This window comes from Hoplias malabaricus, chromosome 10 (genome assembly GCF_029633855.1).
Source record: "Hoplias malabaricus isolate fHopMal1 chromosome 10, fHopMal1.hap1, whole genome shotgun sequence".
Lineage (NCBI taxonomy): Eukaryota > Metazoa > Chordata > Actinopteri > Characiformes > Erythrinidae > Hoplias > Hoplias malabaricus.
The window spans coordinates 42532714-42555578 of NC_089809.1; the positions used below are offsets into that span (position 1 = coordinate 42532714).

A 22865-nucleotide genomic window follows, 5' to 3' on the forward strand; every position below is an offset into this window, starting at 1 on the left:
TTAAAGCATGTCGCTTTTCCACTAGCACAGCTCCCCCTCGTCTCTAACGGGAACTGTGGTCTTTGAAAACCATAACAACAACGTCAGTAAAGTTAGGTGCTGTTTACTCATCATGTAATTGTGTTGTTGTTGTTTGGACTGAACATGGCAACAGTTTACACAGATCATTTTTCCTTGTTTTCCTTTTTGTTGGCCATCAGCTCAAGGAGCATAAAAAACCTTTTCAAAACACCTCGAGGTAAAGTTATGAGCGGCCGTTGTGAGTCCGATAAAAACAAATGTGAAAGCTGCTGTAACTTCAGAGATTTAACAAGCGGCGGCTTGTGCTGGATTTGACTGAGCTCTGCGTTTCCTGGTGATTGACAGGTCTCTGGCCAATCAGCACTCTGCAGGTTTTACACGACACCATTTAGTACCTACTCGGCTCGGTTGGAACCCGGCACAAGCAGGGACTGAAAAAGTAACTGGTTCCAGGACCAGGGCCAGATTCGGCCAGTGGAAAAGCAAAAGAGCCGAGCCGAGTCGAATATATTCCATGCAGTGGAAAAGCACCATATGTACACTACCTTGCTTCCATGGCTACAACACCCTGCTATCGCATGTCATACCTGGCAACCCAGGGCATGGAAAAGCCAAGATCCCAAGGTCCTCTTTGTCTGTTTCTTGCATCAGAGAAGCACTTTCTGTGTGGAGCAGTTGGCCATGACCCTCTTTTGGGCCCAAGCTGGATGTGTCCTCGGCATGAAAAGCCATGGCAGAGGCCTCGAGAATACTGCTGCTGCTGCTGCTGCTGGAGTGGGACATGGTGGGTATGGCCATTCCTTGGCTCTAACTGATGGAGAGGCAGCAAAGAACATGGGGTAGAGACACGAGGATAAAATGGGAAATGTCAATTAGTGAGTCACAGCAATTTCCACTCAGTTAACAACATAGTGAGACATTAGCATGGAACGCCAAGACGACAGATGCACTGCTCTCTCCATGTTCACTTCCTGATATTGTGTCTCCATAGAGCTCCGTGTGTGTGTGTGTGTGTGTGTGTTAGAGGGTTCGGGGTGTCAGTAGTAGGGCTGATCTGGGCCAGTGTGTATTAATAGAGCAGGAGATTTTGGCCCATGCAGCACTGCATGCCTCTCCAATCCCTCAGCTGTTTCAGTCACTCTGTCTTTTCCTAAGGTCCACTCCGTCCTACTCCCACTCTTTTATTCTGTCTTTCTTCCAGTCTACACCCCTCTCTCCTCAGCTTTCTCTCTTTCTCCCATATACACATATCAACCATAAGATTATTATTACCTCAGTCTCCAAACTCACTGTCCATTCTCTCAGCTCCACTGAACACACACATCAACCATTACAGGCTGAAATCCACCCGTTACTCTGCATACTTTGTTACCCCGCTTTCCCCCTGTTCCTCAGCGCTCAGGACCCCCACAGAGCAGGTGTGATGTGGTGGTGGATCATTCTCAGCGCTGCAGTGACACTGACGTGGTGGTGGTGTGTTAGTGTGTGTTGTGCTGGTGTAGAGTGGATCAGACACAGCAGTGCTGCTGGAGTTTTTAAACCCTGTGTTCGCTCTCTGTCCACTCTGTGAGACACTCCTCCCTCGTTGGTCCACCTTGTAGATGTAGAGTCAGAGACAGTAGCTCATCTGTCGCTGCACAGTGTGTGTCGCTCGTCCTCTAGTCCTTCATCAGTGACACAGGACGCTGTCGGCTGAATGTTTTTGGTCGGTGGACTGTTCTCGGTCCAGACACTGAGGGGTTTAAAAACTCCAGCAGCACTGCTGTGTCTGATCCACTCTACACCAGCACAACACACACTAACACACCACCACCACGTCAGTGTCACTGCAGCGCTGAGAATGATCCACCACCACAATCCAAAGTCAGTGTGTGTGGAGTTTGTGAAATGGTGGTTACATGCTGTTAGAAAAGTCATGGACATCAGAGTTATACTTATTCAACATTCAGCAGTGATCTATTGTTCATGCTCTGCACCTTTTTAGCTTCTCTTACGCATTCTGACCTTTTTCACCTGGAACACGTGAAAACACAACGTTAGGAGACAAAACACACGCAAGGAGAACGTCTGTGGCTACGAAAGATAACAGGACAAACGTGATAAGGACATACCAGACGAAAGAGACCATAAGGACAGTCCAGACTCTGAACGTCGACTGTAAGGACAGTTGTTCTCAGCTCTGACGAAGATACAACGCCTGGTTCATTCAGTCGAACCTTTAACAGTGTGTCTGAAAGTGTACAAGCCGGTACAAGCGAGAGCTCCACACACACACTCCCACCCACGCTCTCCTGGTGGAACCCAATCCCTCGGGCTCCCGGCCAAACAGGAATGTGTGTGTCAGATGCCGCGATTGGCCAACGAAGCCCCTTCTCTCCAGGTCCTCAAAATAAGCTCCTAAGCTTTATACGAGTAAGACATTTTTGCTTATCGTCACCATTCTCCTGTTTTTCATCTTTCAGTTCATCTGTCCGTCAAACACCAGATGTCCTCCATCACCTTCTCCCCGAGGCCTTGTAAAAGCAGCCCCAAGATATGCCATCAATCCTCACACACATAGCTCGCATTCCCCCGACTCACCCACCAATCACCGCCCACCACGTGCCCTAGCAACCAATCAGGGGCTTTGTTTACCAAAACAGTCGTAGAAATTAAACCAGGGAGTCGTGGGAGTGAATGATCTTGAGGGATTTATTTCCACTTTTTCTGGTGCAATCAATCAATCATTGAACAGTTAAAACACAAAACACTCATTAAAGTCTATTTCAGATTCAAACGGATTTGTTAAAAATGTGAAGCTACACACGGCTTCGTCGCCGCTTCATGAAACGCTAACTTAAGAATTAAAGTTGAAATTGTGGTAAAACACTCTCATCAGAGTCTTGATCTTGAACTGAGGAACTGCTGGAATGTCCCAAACCTACGGATCCGTTTGATCATGGACCGGCTGTAAATACACATCTGAAAGCATTGAAGCAAATGGTATTTGTTCATTCTCAATGAAGGGATGTGGTTCAGAAAGAGACTGGTATTAAACCAGGCCAGTAATCACACGTGAACACTCCCCACCACCCAGAGGGATCCTAGTAGCGGCTCACGCTGGGGGTTTTGACGTCGTGATTCGTACCGTGGTCAAACAGAGGGCAGAAAGAGTAAAGCACGGTTACAATCAAAGGCTCAAGAGAAAGAAGTCCAAGCGTCGGAGGAGGTGCAGATTCTTTCTGCCTTTGATTAAGACAGACGTCAGACTGAGGAAAAGGAGAGTGTTAGTTACCGCAGTGAAGATGTGGAAATGTTTAATGCTGCCCATAAATAAAGGAGTGTCACTGAGCATCCTACCACCGACTTAAAGGCGAGTAGTGTCAATGATAGCGTGTCAGTTATCGTTGTAAGAGGGTTATTAATGTCAGTGTTGTGAAGAAGGCTGCTCCTTGGTCCTGCTCTAAAGAATAATGAAGGTCACCTCAGGGGCTGGGGTTTGGGAATACAATCAGTTTGGTCATTCAGCATCTTAAGGTCATTACACACTGACCTCTGTGTGTGTGTGTGTGTGTGTGTTTGATGGTATCTCCACACCTGATGTAATTTGTCAGACGATGAAAACGTGATATTTTTATTCACTTTTTGTTGTTGTTGTTGTTGTGACCAATCATATTAGTCTCTGGAATAAACATAACCACGAGCAGCTAATCATCTTATTGTATGTGTCTCAGCACCCGGTGTTTTCTACTAGAACTGCCCAGAGAGACTGACCACACCGGCCTACAATGTGGCCAAATGTTTGTGGACACCAGTCATGACCCACTCATTTACTGACTGTTAATAAAAGGGTCTCGTACGAGAACCTTCCCACGCTTCTCTCTGTTCTCCAGAGTCAGATGTAGCTGATTTTGGCATCTGTTCTTTATCTGTGAGCAGCTGAAGGTGGCGTTTTTTCAGGCTCCAGTGTGAACAGTTTTAATGTGAAAAAACGCATCTGAAATGTTTTGCATTCCCATGTTGTGTCCAGTGTTTAAAACAGCTTTCAGAGCTAAGCATTTTGGGAACGTTGAAGCCAATCACAAGCATCGAACCTTCACCACCGTCTTCTTCATTCAAAGTAAATAGAAAACAATAAAGAAAAGGAACAGGCCCAGAAACAACCACCCAAACTATCCCCATACACCACTGGGTTAAAGGCACTGACCACAGGTGTGTACTCCCACATGACTGTGACAGACGTGATCAGATACACGAGCCTTAGATGCGAACCACCACAAATTAAACCCAGAATTTATCCCAGAATTAAACAAATCAATCAAATCCTCTGATGACAGTTCAGACCCAGTTCAGAGTGCAAAGCAGACGCCTAGGAACACGGGAGTGCTTCTGACTGCGTGAACAAAGTGTCCGTATGTGGTGTGCCACGTCAGTTTCTTCTTCAACACAAATAAACAAATCATCAATTCTTTCAAAAACAGTTCCTGAGAGAAACTGAAAATCAAAACCACAACAAAATCTAAGCGAAAGGAGGAGGATGCATTGTCCCTTGTCTCAGTTTGGAGCGCGACGGTGCTGTAGGCAGCCAGCGCAGCACCGTGAACGCTGACGTCCTAAAGAGAACTGTCCCACCAAGTGAGAGAGGACACTCTGGTGCAGCCTTCAGTCTTGGAGTCGCAGACGTAGCCTTTAGGGCAGCAGTGCTTCATGTCCTTACAGCACACCGCCTAGAGAGAGAGAGAGTGAAAAAGAGAGAGAGAAACAGAGAAAGAATGAGAGAGAGAGAAACAGAGAGAAAAAGAAAGAAAGAGAGAGAAAGGAGAGAGAAAGAAAGAAACAGAGAAAGAACGAGAAAAAAGAGAGAAAGAGAAGGAGAGAGAAAAGGAAGAAAAAAGAAGAGTGAGAAAAAAGAGAGAAAGAATGAGAGAAAGAACAAGAAAGAAAGAAAGAAAAAAGAGACAGAAAGTGAGAGAAAGAGAGAGAGAGAGAGAGAGACGGACAGATGATTAAAGAAACAAGGGCACTTCATATGGTGATGTCACTGCAGGACATAGTACAGAAACATACCATGCCTGGGGGGACACACACTGTCCAAAATGTCCAAATATTTGTGGACACCTGCTGATGCAACGTTTCCTCTGAATTCAAAGGTACATTAGAAATCCTACCGTTTGTCTGCAGTGAAGTTTAAGGTGAACCCAGTACTGACACAGACAGGTAACTGCACTTGTGTTGTCTCTATAGAAAAGTGTGAAATGCAGTAGACACTGTGCACAGAGGCCTGGCTCTGGGCTGCTGACGGACCCCTGGATGAGGAGAGAACCCCCCCAGAGCAGGAGTGTGTTCCGTTCACATGAGCACTTTAGAGTTTATTACTTTTCTTCTCCTGTAATTAATACACAATAAAAGTCCTGGACTTGGGATCTCGACTATCTTTAGTGATGGAGAAGCATCGAACAGCTCTGGGTGAAGTTCGAGTGAGGACTATGATGCAGAACATCAGCACCTGAGCTCACTGACGCTCAAAAATGGCACTATTGGAGATACGAGTATCTATTAGTGCTGACAACTTCAGCGCATCATCATCATCATCTTTTCAGCGTAATCCATTTCAGGGTCGTGATGGAAACAGAGTGAATAAAGAAGCCCAGTCTCTGTCCCTCGCAACTTCCACCAGCTCCTCCTGGGGATCCTCGGGTGTTCCCAGTCCAACCGGGAGATATAATCCCTCCAGCATGTCCTGGTCTACCCCGGGGCCTCCTCCCAGTTGGATGTTCGTGGTGTACCTCCAGTGGGCGGCGTCCAGGAGGCTCCTCATCAGACGCCAGAACCACAAGATTAACCTGGTAACTTTAACACCTAAATTTTACCAATTTTGTTCACAACGTCCTCCCATAATGAACTGGTTTTACAGGAGCCCAGTGTGGTACCAGCGTTATTAGGAGAAGTAAACAGAGCTGCTACTGAGTTCAGTAGGTAGACTACACTATATTTGTCTCGTGCCTGGCTTAATCCACACATTCCTCTCTTCTAAAGTTGTTGAAGCTGAATACGGAGGTGTGTTAGTCTCTGACCTGTGAGCTGCACGCTGCGGTTTTCTCGATTAAAGCTCAGTCCCAGCTTCAGTTGAGTTTAACGGTCTACTTTCACACAGCAGATTAAAAGATTCTAACATAAAATAGTAGAACAGTAACAGTCATCTCACCTGTTTGAACGGACAGCAGGCCCAGTCCGTGTCGGATGTTTTACAGCAGGTTTGTGTGTCGGAGCAGTGATTCGCTGCATCACACATTAGCTCCTCTCCAGAGTGTGTGAGCACAGGTGTGAGGGCAGTGGTGTGGGAGGTGAACGGCTTGAGGCAGGTTCCAGCTTGGACATCACAAGTGTAGCCTGCAGGGCAGCAGTGCTCATGGTCCTCACAACACACCGCCTGGACACAGAGAGAAACGGTTAGTCCCTCGGGGCTCCTCCTCGTGGACAGTGTTGGGTTTAGGCTTGAGTTATCTGGCTAACCGAGGGAGACCCAGTAATAAGCAACAGGGCTTTTACTGACATACATTCAATGGAAAAATCACTCAGAAATGAGATGTAAATAAATCAAAAAAAAAAAAAAAAAAAAGTCCTTTTCTTGTTTGAAGTCAAATTTACAAATAAAACAATGATCTTGAAAGAAAAAGTTACATATTTTGTTTAAAAAGTCCAGCGATCTGATTGGCTCTTATTGCTGGAGGGCAGGACTTTATCCGTAAACAGAATCCATGTTCATCGTTATGAGAATTTAAACCCGTAATCGCCCCCTTCTCATTAAAGTTTCTGGTTGTAACTCACACAACACCGTCGTCCCGAAAGTGTCCCAAAAGAGCTTTGATCTCGTCCCTCGGGCTGTTTTTACTGACCCCAGGACAGCGGCGTCTGGACCCTGCCCTGTGTGTGTCACTCAGTGGAGTCACAGCGCTCATCATAATGCACAGATCTGATTGGCTGAGGAGCCTCACGTGTGATATGCAGAAACACATGTGATTGGTCTGTGAGTTTCCTGGAGCGCTAAACCTGCACCGTAACGACTAGAAGAGTCACACCACTTCAAACACACACTCTGTTCACAATTAAACAGCTCTGGACAGTTTATCAGCCACAGGTCCAGAGTCTGGGTCCGGACCGGGAACAAGCTCCGCCTACTCGTGAAACCTGCTCTGAAGGTTAGAGGAGCAGTTTGGGACCAAAAAGTCACCAGTTCAAACCCCTCAAATGGCCAGAAATTGGGGGTGGGGAGGAGTGATGGAACAGTACTTTCTCCTCCCTCAACGTCCACGGTTCATCTGTCCTTGAAGCAGGCTCAAGGTCAAGTCAAATTTATTTGCACAGCACTTCTTTTACAACCCGATTGTGTTCCAAAGCAGATATTGAGAATTAAACATTATTTAAATGAATATCCCCAGGTGAACACCTCAAGGCGACAGCGGCAGGAAAAAACCCCTCGGAACTGGAGGAAGAACCTCGGGAGGAACCAAGACTATAGAGTTTCTACTCTCCTCCCAAAGATACATAGTGTAGTTTCTGCAGTGCTGAGCACCAACCACAGTTCAGAGAGGCTTCTTTACAATGGCACATTTTACAGCAAACAAAACAGAACTGGTGTTTACATCAAAACCATGTAAAAGACACACACCTTGACATGTGGGCAGCAGCCCCACTTCCCTGTGGGTAACCTGCAGCAGGTGCAGCCGCTGGGGCAGCTAGTGGTGGAGTCGCACTTCACATCCTCGACATCGCTCACCCCGCCTGACCCCTGAGTGACCTTCGCCTCCTGCTTCCGTAACCATGGAATCTCCAGGTAGCCTTTAGCGCAGGTGAGCTTCTTCTCATCGCAGGTGTAGCCTTTAGGACAACAGTGATCTCCTCCCCCACAGCACACCGCCTGCAGAGACAGACGGGGCAATGCTGGACGTGCTTCAAGGATTTTAATTACATTTAAAGTCAATCACAAATTTTTACGGCCTGCTCTAACGTCTTTTACGTGACCATTTCAGAGAAACAGATTTTTACGACCATCGCTTCAGACTTTTATTATCGAACGCTCGAGATGGAGACAGGGAGAGAGAGAAGAACTATGGTGTAATTCAGATTCAGAAATACTTTATTGAGACCAGAGGGAAATTGCTGACAAATGAATCAAAGTTCAAATCACACGAGGCACGTCACTGCCGTCAGGGCAAAGTTTCAGATCTTTGTAAAGAAAACTGCTAAACTTTGTAAGGGTTTTGAAGGATCTCCCCGTCTATCATTCATTGTTTTACCCAGTAATCCGTTTAATGTACTGCTCAATCCACTCGTTACTTGTGACTGCTCCAATCACATGAGGATATGTGACATCACAAGGCGGGAGAGTGAGGGAAAGCACACAGCAGCCAGTCTCTTTCTGATCTGTTGTTTGGAGGAGAACACGTGTCGCATTCAAACGTTGGCCTGCATCGCTCTGAGGGACGGGTGGGTAGAGTTAGGATAACTTTATTACTATTTATTTCACAGCCAGCGGCAAAACAACCACCGAAAGAGAGAAGAGAGGAAGAGAGATAGAGACAAAAGATAGGTGAGAGAGCGAGAAAGAGAGACACAGAGTGAGAGAGAAGAAGAGACACCCGGCTGAGTACAAGTCAAAAACACCACAAGGAGAGTTCTGCATTAATTTTATACAAATGTCAGAACCTTTCTTCTGAATGTTTGAAATGGTTAGATTTGTACTAAAATAAAATATTATTAAAATGTCATTTAAATACGATAAAATGTAATTCAATATTTTTAATTTAATAATAAACATTGATATAACATTTATTTTGAGGCAATAGTCTTTTCTTGAAATCAATAAAAGTATTTTTCAGTGTTTTTTTCATATCGCCAAGAATATCGTTATCAAAGCGCTGAAATATCGTGATACTATTCGAGGGTCATATCGCCCGCCCCTATCACAAGCGTATGGTCAGAGGAGTCCAGTCTAAGGGTGTGTTCAGGTTTGCAGTCAAGGTCCCTCTGTCCAAACCAAACATCGTAGTCATGGTTTGGTTCGAGTTCAGTATTTGAGTATTTCAGTATTCGCTGTTTACATTAGCAGCACAGGGTCTAGAAACTCCACACACTGTCACCACTCTGTCACACGTTAGATAATCCAACAGTGTGTGGATAGTTCTCAGTCTGGATCAGTAACAGAACCATGTCATTCCACACTGCGTGTAAGGTGTACTGAGCTCTCTGAGTCCATGTTTGTGTTTCTAACCTCAGGCAGTGGACAGCAGCCCCACTTGTTGACTTTGGTCATGTAGCAGCAGGTGGTGTCTCTCGGGCAGCTGGTCTGAGCATCGCACTTGTGCCTCTGCTCAGGACCTGCCACTGCAGACTCCGCATTAGCTTTAGCCTTAGCATCAGAGTGCTGAGTCATGGTGAGCAGAGCTGGTTGCTTTCTGAACCAGCCAGTACGGGGAAGGGAGGGGTGCTCACAGGTTTCATGAGCAACGTCACATTTGTAGCCCTGAGGACAGCAATGCTCGTGGTCATCACAGCACACAGCCTGAGAGGAGGAGACAGCAAACAGAAACAGTCTGTACACGCACAAAGGGATGAGGCAGAGACATGCACACCACCCAGTAACTGGATTCACGTGTGGAGAAAATCTGGAGAGATTACTTTTATACTTTCCACTAAAAGGAGTCCCCAGTGTGATCAGAAGGGATTTAAAATTGTTGCTGAAAAAGAACATCAGTCAAGACAAAGTTCACAGAGCGAGACCGAGTCCAAGTTAAAGAGAGACCGAGTCGAGAGCGAGACAGAGTCCAAGTTAAAGAGAGACCGAGTCGAGAGCGAGACAGAGTCCATGTTAAAGAGAGACCGAGTCGAGAGCGAGACAGAGTCCATGTTAAAGAGAGACCGAGTCGAGAGCGAGACAGAGTCCAAGTTAAAGAGAGACCGAGTCGAGAGCGAGACAGAGTCCAAGTTAAAGAGAGACCGAGTCGAGAGCGAGACAGAGTCCAAGTTAAAGAGAGACCGAGTCGAGAGCGAGACAGAGTCCATGTTAAAGAGAGACCGAGTCGAGAGCGAGACAGAGTCCATGTTAAAGAGAGACCGAGTCGAGAGCGAGACAGAGTCCAAGTTAAAGAGAGACCGAGTCGAGAGCGAGACAGAGTCCAAGTTAAAGAGAGACCGAGTCGAGAGCGAGACAGAGTCCAAGTTAAAGAGAGACTGAGTCATGAGCGAGACCGAGTCCAAGTTAAAGAGAGACCGAGTCGAGAGCGAGACAGAGTCCAAGTTAAAGAGAGACCGAGTCGAGAGCGAGACAGAGTCCAAGTTTAAGAGAGACCGAGTCATGAGCGAGACAGATTCCAAGTTAAAGAGAGACCGAGTCAAGAGCGAGACAGAGTCCAAGTTAAAGAGAGACCGAGTCATGAGCGAGACAGTGTCCAAGTTAAAGAGAGACCGAGTCAAGAGCGAGACAGTGTCCAAGTTAAAGAGAGACCGAGTCAAGTGTGAGACAGAGTCTGAGTCAAGAGTGAGACAGAGTCAAGACCAAGTTGAAATTAGACATTAGAGCCAGAGAGAGTTCAAATTAAAGCGAGACTGAGTCAAAACATTGTATGTACTGAAAGTAGGGGTTGGCGATAGGGCCCTAAAATAATATCATGATATTTCAGGGTATTTTGGCGATAACAATATTCTTGGTGATACGAACAAAACACGTTTATTCATTTAAAAAACAGACTACTGCAACAAAATCAAAACATTTATAATGATATGAATATAACAAAATCAGTTATATTTATATGAATTATTCAGTCATTCATCGTCTGTAACCCTTATCCAGTTCAGGGCAGCGGTGGGTTCGGAGCCTACCCGGAATCACTGGGCGCAAGGCGGGAATACACCCTGGAGGGGGTGCCATTCCTTCACAGGGCAGATATGAATTATATTAAGTATATTTAATATATATGTATTAATAATATTAAAGGCTCCTTTCATTTCTGAAATAACACCATGGTTTATTGTACATCTGATATTTTATAAACAAACCATCCCCACAAGCCGCATTTCTTTAAGCCAATCAGGCACCAGCAAACCGGACTCACTCTGGTTCTGGTTGGAGTGTAAGTTTGTAAACGTTTTGGACGGGTATGACTATTTCCTTGAACAAAAATGGGATAGTAGGAATAGTTCACATAAAGTACCGAAGTGATACCCTTTTCCCACCGGTACCTGTGGCAGAGGGCAGCAGGCCCAGGCCCCTGACATCTGTCTGCAGCAGGTAGTTCCAGCCGGACAAGCTGTGGTCTCATCACACCGGTCATTCTCAGGGGGCAGGGTGACAGCAGGGGTCTTGCTCCACCAAGGCACTGTCGAAAGCACTCCAGCTTCGCTAACACTGTCACACGTACCAGCAGCCACGTTACACACTGTGTTGTGGGGACAGCAGTGGAGGTGGTCCTCACAGCACACAGCCTAGAGACATAGAAGAGTTTGATTTCATTTTTTTTTTTTGTTGTTTTTTTCATAGCGGTATGATTTGGTGCGAGTGGATCAGACACAGCAGTGCTGCTGGAGTTTTTAAACCCTGTGTCCACTCTCTGTCCACTCTGTGAGACACTCCTCCCTCGTTGGTCCACCTTGTAGATGTAGAGTCAGAGACAGTAGCTCATCTGTCGCTGCACAGTGTGTGTCGCTCGTCCTCTAGTCCTTCATCAGTGACACAGGACGCTGTCGGCTGGACGTTTTTGGTCGGTGGACTGTTCTCAGTCCAGACACTGAGGGGTTTAAAAACTCCAGCAGCACTGCTGTGTCTGATCCACTCTACACCAGCACAACACACACTAACACACCACCACCACGTCAGTAATAAAGTATGCAGAGAAACAGACAGATTACAGTCAGTGGAGCTGAGAGAAACGGCAGTGTCTTTAATGTTATGGCTGATCTCTGTGTGTGTGTGTGTGTTTACCTGTGGAAGAGGACAGCATCCCCAGGAACCAGATTCCATTTTGCAGCAGGTGGTGCCATCGGGGCACGTTGTGGTCGGGTCACATTGTTTATTGCTGGGTGGTGGAGCCCTGTGGACGGCTGGAACTTTCTCCATCCAGCCAACAGAGGTCAGAAGACCAGCAGGGTCATCACACGTCCCCTCAGCAAGGTCACACACCGTGTCCTCAGGACAGCAATGGATGTGGTCCTCACAACACACCGCCTGGGAAAACAAAGAATAAAGTAATGTATGATGAATGAGAAACTAGCTGATAAAATTAAGGACACGCCACAATTCTTGCGAAAATAAACAAATAGACCCCATGTTTATTGCTGTATTCTCATTGTGTGGTGACAAACAGAATGGCATTCGTAAGCTTGCAAATTGCAAAATGCAAGCCAGTTTGGGCTATATTTGGATTTATTATTAGGGATGTCTGTATTACAGAAACAAGGAGAACACACCACACTCCTCACAGACAGTCACCCGGAGGAAACCCACGCAGACACAAGGAGAACACACTACACTCCTCACAGACAGTCACCCGGAGGAAACCCACACAGACACAAGGAGAACACACCACACTCCTCACAGACAGTCACACAGAGGAAACCCACACAGACACAGGGAGAACACACCACACTCCTCACAGACAGTCACCCGGAGGAAACCCACGCAGACACAGAGAGAACACACCACACTCCTCACAGACAGTCATCCGGAGGAAACCCACGCAGACACAGGGAGAACACACCACACTCCTCACAGACAGTCACCCGGAGGAAACCCACGCAGACACAGAGAGAACACACCACACTCCTCACAGACAGTCACCCGGAGGAAACCCACGCAGACACAGAGAGAGCTGTTTGTGAAGACACCATTTGTTTACATTTTTATAAACAAATATAAGCAGAAGCTTGGATGCAGGCAGTTTGTTTCTTAATGCGACATTCCCTATCCAGACATGTCTCATTTATTTATTTTCCAGTATTGGGATAAATTGGCACTGCAAGGATTTCCAACATCAGGAGCCGTTTTGATTCCGCTTCGCTTCTGACCTCAAGCACAGAGACTTTAGAATGGCCCCGCCCCCTCGTCTGAGTCCAATCACGGCGATGGACCTGCCTTTTTGTGAGTGCGCAAAGACGAGGTTAAATGGAGCAAAATATACACAATATGCGAAAAAACGGCTGCCTTCAGCACCTTCAGCTTCTAAATCCCTGCTGGAAGTGTCTCCACCGAGCAATTTAGCTGGTTTTGCTCAGTTCTCTTTCTCAATTTTGATTGGTTCTGTGGCAAGACCTGATGAAACGTCAGCCAAAGAAAGCCACTTCAAACACACACTCTGTTCACAATTAAACAGCTCTGAATAGTTTATCAGCTACAGGTCCAGGTCCGGATCAGACAGCGTCTGGGTCCAGACTCGGACCGTGATCCGCTTATTCGTGACCCCTGGTATACGGTAATGTTACATTTTTATGTGTTTATTTTAGAGTGTACGGTATTGTACTGATACCTCTGGCAGTGGACAGCAGGCCCATACACCGTCTTTTTTCTTACAGCAGGTCGAACCGTCCTCACACGCAACAGAGTCATTACACGGCACTTTATTCACTGCAAACACACAATGATCTGTTCTCACATTTATTTTAATAACACTGCAACAATATAAATACATGCACCAACCAATCAGTCATCATTTTTAAATCATATCCTTCTTCTGACCTCTTATTGTACCCTTTTTCTTAGCTCCACTGATCATTAGTCACTCTGTAGTCCTGACCACTGACAAACGGTGTGAAAGTATGCAGAGCAACAGGTGGACTACAGCCTGAAAGAGCAGAACTACAGAAAGCTTTTGTATGGTCAGTGGAGCTGAGAGAATGGACAGTGAGTGTAGAAACGAGGTCATTTCTATGTTATGGTAAGACAGAGAGGGACGGGGGAAAGAATGAAGACTGTACACACACATGTACGCATCAGATACGTATGCATAGTTCTCTGAAGAGGATATGTACTACACACACTCACCACAAACCTTTGCCCACGACTCTAACGTATCCCCAACATCTGCATCCAGCAGTGGACATTTACCTGTCGCCTTCGAGCGGAAGACAGAAAGCATCTTTGTTGCCGTTCCTTCGATCCCGTTGCCCGGGACACAGGTGCTCTGCACGAGGTCACAACTCGTACCCTCTGGACAACAGTGCATATGATCAGAGCAACACACAGCCTACAGAGAGAGGAACGCACGATTACACACAACCTCACAAACCAAAACCCAGGGAAACATCAAGAGTAGGAACTAATTCAACACAAATGCGTACATTTGGCATCGGGCAGCAGCCATAGCTTCCGTTTCCTAGTTGGCAGCAGGTTGTACCATCGGGGCATGTTGATTGTTTGTCTGGACAGAGCACTACACACACACACACACACACACACACACAGAGGTGCATCATAATACAGAATATAAAAGCTTGGCAAGGTTCCATTAAGTGCTCGGTATCTTACCATCGTTACTCTCTGTCGATTTCACTGACACCTCCTTGACCTGCGCTTCTAAAAAATTAAAGAAAAATATTAATTCAAAGTTTGTAATCAGTTGTGAACAGCTCTGTGTTTTTAATAAAAATAAGTCCTGGAGGTGGGAGGTGTGTGCAGAACGACATACAGAGCTTTAAACTCTTTTAAAGGTTGAAGAATACGTGAAGGAGCAAAGGAGGAGGAGACGAAGATGAAGAAGAAGAAGCTGAAGATGAAGACGAAGTACACAGACGATGAAGAAGGTGAAGAACGACGACAAAGTAGAAAGCAAAGACTGAAAACGAAGTCGACTAAGAAGATGAAGAAAAAGAAGAAGAAGCTGGAGACTAATATGATGTCGAGGGAAAAAAAAGATGAAAAAGACGAAGAGGTGGAGACAAAGAAGATGATGGAAAAGATCTGCTCAAACAGCGAGGAGGAGGACCACAGGAGTTGGTCTGACACCGCATCCTGACTTCAAGAGATGCGTCATGCCGCAGTGTGTCTGCATCAGAACGGCGGTTCCCAACGTGTGCCGACGCTTGCAGCCGGTGTCGACAGCTGTTTTATATTGAAACTTCCAGTTTTCATAGTGTCGCTCGCTCTAGTTGTTTGATGATAGAAGGCGGTGTGAGACTTTACCCAGGTGTTATGTTCATCTAAATGCACCTGTCTTTTCAAGGCAATACACCACAGCACCCGAGGTCAGTGACTATAGAGGAGGATAATTATAGAGAACACACACAGAAAAGATCTGCGTATTCCACACAACGATCCGATTTCAGAGAGACTGACTGAGATTAGTTTGAAGTGTAAATGCATGTAGTTATAATCTTATCAGGATGCAGTGCACACACTAGCCTCAGCTGTAAACGGTACGCGACGTTAAAACACTGATGTCGTACCTGCGATCTTTTCTCCTCGTGTCCTCAGGCGTGCAGGAAACTTTCTCTTCAGGGGAGTCGGACCAAGCAGAGGCGACACACACTTAGAGTGAGGTATGTCACAGGTCGTGCCCTGTGGACAGCAGTGCTTCTTATCTTCACAGCACACTGCCTACTCACACACACAGAGATAGATTATAATATATTAAAAATCAAGACCCCCACTCGCTTCAGATCTGAAATAATCTACAGCTGTTGTTATCCGTCCTTCTACTATAAAGACATCTCAACACAGGGTCTGAAAGAATGTGCACCTGTCAGGAAGTTGTTACTGTATCAAGACAAAGAAATTCTTCTGAATGGGACCGAATGGTCTCTGACTTTTGCACTGTACTGTACACACACTTACATTAGGCATAGGGCAGCAACCCCAGGTTCCATCCGGTAGCTGGCAGCAGGTGGTGTCGTCAGGACATTCGGACTCCTGGTCTGGACACTTCACGGCCTGCATGACAAACACAAACATAAGAGAAATTTGAAAACAATAGACACCTGCCACAAGAGGGCCTTCAAACCACTTTCCGAACTCATTGTTTCTTAAATGTAGTGGTGTAAGAGCCATGAAAGCTGTATGTTTATGGCAAGTTTTAACATTAAATCGTGACTGGATTTACATTACATTTATCTGCAATTCATTTATGACTAGATACAATTCTATATTAAGATATCTCTAATTATTTTATATAGGGCGGCACGGTGGTGCAGCAGGTAGGTGTCGCAGTCACACAGCTCCAGGGTCCTGGAGGTTGTGGGTTTGATTCCCGCTCCGGGTGACTGTCTGTGAGGAGTGTGGTGTGTTCTCCCTGTGTCTGCGTGGGTTTCCTCCGGATGACTGTCTGTGAGGAGTGTGGTGTGTTCTCTCTGTGTCTGCGTGGGTTTCCTGCGGGTGACTGTCTGTGTGGAGTGCGGTGTGTTCTCCCTGTGTCTGCGTGGGTTTCCTCCGGGTGACTGTCTGTGAGGAGTGTGGTGTGTTCTCCCTGTGTCTGCGTGGGTTTCCTCCGGATGACTGTCTGTGAGGAGTATGGTGTGTTCTCTCTGTGTCTGCGTGGGTTTCCTCCGGGTGACTGTCTGTGAGGAGTGTGGTGTGTTCTCCCTGTGTCTGCGTGGGTTTCCTCCGGATGACTGTCTGTGAGGAGTGTGGTGTGTTCTCTCTGTGTCTGCGTGGGTTTCCTGCGGGTGACTGTCTGTGTGGAGTGCGGTGTGTTCTCCCTGTGTCTGCGTGGGTTTCCTCCGGGTGACTGTCTGTGAGGAGTGTGGTGTGTTCTCCCTGTGTCTGCGTGGGTTTCCTCCGGATGACTGTCTGTGAGGAGTGTGGTGTGTTCTCTCTGTGTCTGCGTGGGTTTCCTCCGGGTGACTGTCTGTGAGGAGTGTGGTGTGTTCTCTCTGTGTCTGCGTGGGTTTCCTCCGGGTGACTGTCTGTGAGGAGTGTGGTGTGTTCTCTCTGTGTCTGCGTGGGTTTCCTCCGGGTGACTGTCTGTGAGGAGTGTGGTGTGTTCTCTCTGTGTCTGCGTTGGTTTCTTCCGGTTGATTGTCTGTGAGGAGTGTGGTGTGTTCTCCCTGTGTCTGCGTGGGTTTAAATTAAATTAAATTTAATTTAATTTACTGTTTTGTCTTTATTTTAAAACTCTTTTTTTAAATGGCTTTTAAAATGTTTTAATTATCTTGTCATAATTATTCGTCTGTATTTTTCCTGTACTCTTTTAAAGCATTTTGCATTGCCATTGCGTACGAAAGGTGCTCTATAAATAAACTTGCCTTGTCTAAGTTAAAAGCCAGTAAGATCACCATATCTCACCCAACACTGACCAATCAAGAGAAAGGATGCCTTCTCTCTACTTACGCAACATGCAGATCACTCAGAACACAATCTGAAGTGCCTTTTAAACATGCACAGTGTATGTGTTTTACCTGAGGTAGACTGGACGACTTGGGGGCCACTCTCTTCACCCAGTCTAGAGTTTGTGTCTTGTTCACACACTTGGAATGTTCTAGATCACACAGTGTTCCCTCATAACAGCAATGTAGATGATCTGAACAGCATTCTGCCTGTAACCGCACACACACACACACCTATTAATGCAGGCTGTCATTTTCTCCACTGATTCTCCTTCACATTACGGAACAGCTGTTATACTGCCACCTAGTGGCCTGGACCAATCACAGATTTTTTTTTCTCCTGTGGTAAGGGTTACCTATAGTTCCTTTAATGACAGCTCTGTTTCTAATAAACACACACTCAATCATGTGAGAGAACCAGCGCTACACTGACACTTACATTAGGGAGTGGGCAGCACCCGTACCCCCCCGACGGCGTCAGGCAGCAGGTGCTTCCATCGTCGCACATTCCTCCATCGGGGCAGATAAGTGCACCACACACACTCAGTACACACACCAACAGCCACACGATCTCACGCATCTGAAAGAAACCAAGAAAATCAATGACAGTCAGCTCCTTCGTGGTATTTTGTTTCTATTCATATGTTCAAATGTCACTAACCCAAATGCCTTTGTGCCTTGTTTTTTAACCACAATTCCTCAATTTCCTACCAATGCAGATCCAGGGCTTCAGCACAACTATTTTCTTCTGACGAGATGCTCATTGAAGGGTTATAACTGGCCCCATCGCCAGGAGATCCCGGGTTCTGCTGCTAGCACAGTAGCACTAAACAGCTCGACGTGTCTGAAGGGAACACGTACTGCCCAGATCTGTCACATCAGCAGAGGAAGGCCCATGCTAACCAGTCCCTCTCTGCTTATCACCGCCCATCATGATATCTAGCATGGACATCTGTCAGCTGATGTGCCAGATCTGGGCAGTGAGCATTCTCCCCCGCAGCATCAAGCTGTTCACTGGTGTTGTGTTAGCAGCGGTTTGAAAACAAGCATTGGGACGTTTGAAAGAAGCACACGATTGCCTCAAATCCCTCAAGGCTAGGAGCTCTGTGCAAAATCAGGGGAGACTCGACCCGCCGTCCCTAAAGACACACGGAGGACTAGCGTCAAGACTCTTCTCAGTGCTGGCGTCCAGACGGTGGAACAGACTTCCACTGGCTTCCAACAGCAGACTCTCTCACGGGCTTCAAACACAGACTGAAGACTCATCTCTGTGTGACACACTTAAGTGAGCACTCATCTAAATGCTCACCATAACAGACAGTTTTTACACTTACACTGCGCTTAACTCCTTTCTTTCTAGGTTTGAGCAGTGACTAGATTGTATTGTGCATTGCACTTCCGCGTCTGAGCTCAGAGGGAGTTTGGACCACACTCTGTCTGAACACTGAGCACGTTTGTGAGCCTCCATGGGTAAGAGCATCTGCTACATGCTGTAAATGTAAATGTAAGTCTCTGCGCTGTCAGCTGGAAATGCACTTAAAAACTTGGTCCTGTTCCAGACTTGAATAAAGTGATGATATTTGCAGGAGAACAAGGTTTCGGGCCACGACCCGAGTGTAGCACTACATTCTTTCTGTTCGATTAGCCATAACATTAAAGCCACCTCCCTGTTTCTACCCTGGGGTCCACTCTTTCAGCTCTGACCACACTGTAGTCCATCTGTTGCTCTGCATACTTGGTTACCCCCCTTTCCCCCTGTTCCTCAGCGCTCAGGACCCCCACAGAGCAGGTGTGATGTGGTGGTGGATCATTCTCAGCGCTGCAGTGACACTGACGTGGTGGTGGTGTGTTAGTGTGTGTTGTGCTGGTGTAGAGTGGATCAGACACAGCAGTGCTATTAGACTTCGATGCAGGTGGTGATGCCAGTCACCTTTAAATGATGAGCTCTGGACTCGGGGAGTGACCAGTCCATTCTTCACAAGTTTGACACAAGTTGCTTCTTTGGTAAATCTGTTTGGATCTTACCTCAGTTTTTAAAAAACTACTCTGCTCTGACTTTCTGCTCCTTTCTCCTTCTCTTTTTTGACAAGAAAAACAACAGAGTGGCCTCTGATTGTTCAAACTTCAGATGAAATGTCCACACTCACTTTTATGTGTCGACTTCAACAAATTTTGTTAGAAACTGTGGCCCATTCAGGGGTCGAATCCACACAAGCCTTGTCTCTGAAAGTAGAACACACACACACACACACACACACACACACACAGGAAGCAGTGAGTATGCACACTTGGGACGGTAAGCACCCAACACAGAGGGAACTGTCAGAGGTCAGGTGCATTTCAGCTGTGGATGTTAAGGGAGGTGAAGCACTGCTCCTTCCCCCCCTCAAACCCCCACAGGGTGAAAGCCAGTGATCTTTTTGTCCCTAGTCCACTTCTCGAATATTTAGACCAGAGCTGGCTGCTTATTTACAGCCATAACGCCACCTGCCCCAGTTTCACTTCTATTTTCTCTCTTTTTTTTAAAGGGATCTGGTCACTGTGAGCTCCATGTTTAGGTCGCTGTGGTGTGATAAACTCGTAAAAAAAATACTTTCACATGTATTTTATTCTTTATATAAAAAAAAAGGCAGAACTAGGGACAGGTGTCAAAGCTTTCCTAGAAATCACATGCCCTCTGGTATCATTTAGTGCAGTGCATTTATTACCACAGCAGTGTGTGTGTGTGTGTGTGTGTGTGTGTGTGTGTGAATAAAGCATGACTCTGTATATAACTAAGACTCCTCCTGTGATTGGTCACATGAACATGTCTTAATTGTTTCCTCCAAAAATAACAACATTAATTACCCAAGATCAAAGATTTACAGCCGTCCCCGTGCCCAGGGTGTCTTCTGAGATCATGGGAATAAAGAGTTAATCTGCTTTAGAAAACACAGAAGTGAGTGAATTAGGTGACATCATTAAATTATAAAGAGACTAAATCTAAAATAAATCCCTTGTTCAGTTCACGTTCTCATTATTGTGTGGATCTGGAGTCCACCAACACACACACAGAGAAACAAGACCCCAGTCAGTTCTCTGTGCGCTGCCTGAGTCTGAAAACTCGGGGTAAATCGAGTCGTTCTGATTCTGCTCCGCTTCTGACGTCAAGAGCAGAGACTTTAGAATGGCCCCGCCCCCTCGTCCGAGTCTGTCCAATCACAGCGCTGGACCCGTGTGCACCACGTGTCCACAGGTGTGAGTGGTGCTCTGTCATGTGCCCAGTAATTCCACATAGGCCCTGATCAGGATGAAGGGCTACAGAGAATGAATGAATGAATGAATGAATGAATGAATGAATGAAATAAACTCACGTCTCCAGTTTAATGGCTGCACTGTGGTGTTAAAGCTACCAAACACAAAGATATGAGTCTGCGATAAAAACGGTGGAGAGGCAAAACAGGCCGAGTGACTATTTGAATTACGTCCCTGTATTTACTTTTTAAATCTGTGGAAAAGGCTGCCATTTTGTGGGCCACAGTCACACACAGAGACCCCTCAGGGAAATGGAGGGTAAAGAAAAGGGTCCCTTTAAGACTCGGTTGCCAGGTAGTCATTTACATATTACATTTCTAATTCGCACACTTCCTCAGTCCCTCGCAGCCGACTTTAAGTGATTCCTTTCTACACATTAAATATCTCATTCCCACACAATAAATATCTTTCACTATCTCTCACTAAATACTTAGTCCCCATGGTTTGCATATCTTGTTCCCACACTTTATTAAATAATTCCCTCATTGTAATTCATTTTGAAAGACCGTCTCCGGCAGAGACCACACTTTCACTGCTCTGGACATAAGCAGAGTACGGTGAGGGCTTTTCAGAGGGACAGAGGAGCCCCGGGTCCTTAACCAGAGGGACAGAGGAGTCCCGGGTCTTCAACCAGAGGGACAGAGGAGCCCCGGGTCTTCAACCAGAGGGACAGAGGAGCCCCGGGTCTTCAACCAGAGGGACAGAGGAGCCCCGGGTCTTTAACCAGAGGGACAGAGGAGCCCCGGGTCCTTAAGCAAAGGGACAGAGGAGCCCCGGGTCCTTAACCAGAGGGACAGAGGAGTCCCGGGTCTTTAACCAGAGGGACAGAGGAGCCCCGGGTCCTTAAGCAAAGGGACAGAGGAGCCCCGGGTCTTTAAACAGAGGGACAGAGGAGCCCCGGGTCCTTAAACAGAGGGACAGAGGAGCCCCGGGTCCTTAAACAGAGGGACAGAGGAGTCCCGGGTCTTTAACCAGAGGGACAGAGGAGCCCCGGGTCCTTAAACAGAGGGACAGAGGAGCCCCGGGTCCTTAAACAGAGGGACAGAGGAGCCCCGGGTCTTTAAGCAAAGGGACAGAGGAAAGACGGAAAGAGGACAGTGAACTCCGTACAGAGCTTCACCAGGTCCTCACTCAGCGGGACAGAAGACAAAGGACAAAGGTTCACTAGGTCCTTAACCAGAGACAGAGGGAAGTGGACAGAGCTTCATCAGGTACTCACCCAGCGGGACAGAAGACAGAGGACGGGAGACTATTTCCCGGGTCCAGGGCCTGCGCTGCGGGATCAACAACAGAACCGGAGCAGTCACCTGACTCACAGCACGTCATGTGATACTCTACCACCTCCGTGAAGTAGAGCACAGCGCTAACAACAGAAAAGCTGAGGGACAAAATAAAAGTCCCGCTCTAAAATTACTCTGCGTCTCTCAGAACTGATAAAGAAACAAAGTCTAATGAATTAGACGATTTTACCATTTTATAAGATTTAAAACATCTGTGAGCCATCAGTAAATTTCTATTAATCCCAAAATGACATGAGAACTTCTGGTTAAAAAAAAGCCCAGTTACGTTTTATAATTGTTATTTAATTAAAATGTTACAGTTTCATTATAAGACCACTTCCTATATCTACATTTATTTCTTAAACATAAAAAAATAAATAAAAATTACCATGAAATCTGAGACTACGATAACCATCAGAAAAGCTATGGTGGTGAAGGCCATGTGTGTAATTTGAATCACAAATTGAAGACCTACTGAGTTTAATAATCTACATTTTAAAAATGAAGTTTCATCATGACTTATTTTCATTTGGTGGATAAACAGACGAGCACCAAGGGTCTGAAACGTAGGCTTTGCTTGGGGTCAGCACTTGACGGTGTTTTTTATTTATTTATTTTTAAGCCTGAAAAGTATTCGACCATAAATGAACAAAGAACTGTCCTACATTTGTACACATGCGACGGAGAGAGAGAGAGAGAGATGTGAGCTGAGTGAATGTGATGTGAGCTCACAGGGCTTTTACAAAACAGTGCCTCTTTATGGGAACACTCTGAGACACCAGGAACAGGTTCTAACATAGCTGCTTTGAACGATCAGTGTATCCACTGGATAATTTGGAGATATGTATGTATGGCGGCACGGTGGCGCAGCAGGTAGTGTCTCTGTCACAGCTCCAGGGACCTGGTGGTTGTGGATTCGAGTCCCGCTCCGGGTCACTTTCTGTGAGGAGTGTGGTGTGTTCTCCCTGTGTCTGCGTGGGTTTC

At 46.3% G+C, this 22865-nt stretch overlaps 1 protein-coding gene across 3 annotated transcripts; it reads right to left on the minus strand.

The window, feature by feature from the left end:
- Positions 1-2706: 2706 nt before the first annotated feature.
- On the minus strand, positions 2707-21956 carry grnb (granulin b). Of its 3 annotated transcripts, none has more exons than XM_066682589.1 (17): positions 21821-21941; positions 20155-20225; positions 19455-19530; positions 17747-17887; positions 17380-17517; positions 15821-15916; positions 15433-15583; positions 14516-14563; positions 14329-14420; positions 14096-14234; positions 13518-13615; positions 11978-12220; positions 11239-11481; positions 9272-9562; positions 7670-7918; positions 6206-6430; positions 2707-4727 (listed from the first exon to the last, which is right to left on the minus strand). In XM_066682589.1, the coding sequence occupies exons 4-17, from the start codon at positions 17885-17887 to the stop codon at positions 4614-4616; spliced, it is 2268 nt and encodes a 755-aa protein (XP_066538686.1). In that variant the 5' UTR covers positions 19455-19530; positions 20155-20225; positions 21821-21941; the 3' UTR covers positions 2707-4613. The 3 variants fall into 3 exon arrangements, with proteins under 3 accessions (XP_066538686.1, XP_066538687.1, XP_066538685.1); XM_066682590.1 differs by having other exon boundaries at positions 20155-20228; positions 21821-21909; XM_066682588.1 differs by lacking the exon at positions 20155-20225 and having other exon boundaries at positions 21821-21956.
- Between the last annotated feature and the right edge of the window lie 909 nt (positions 21957-22865).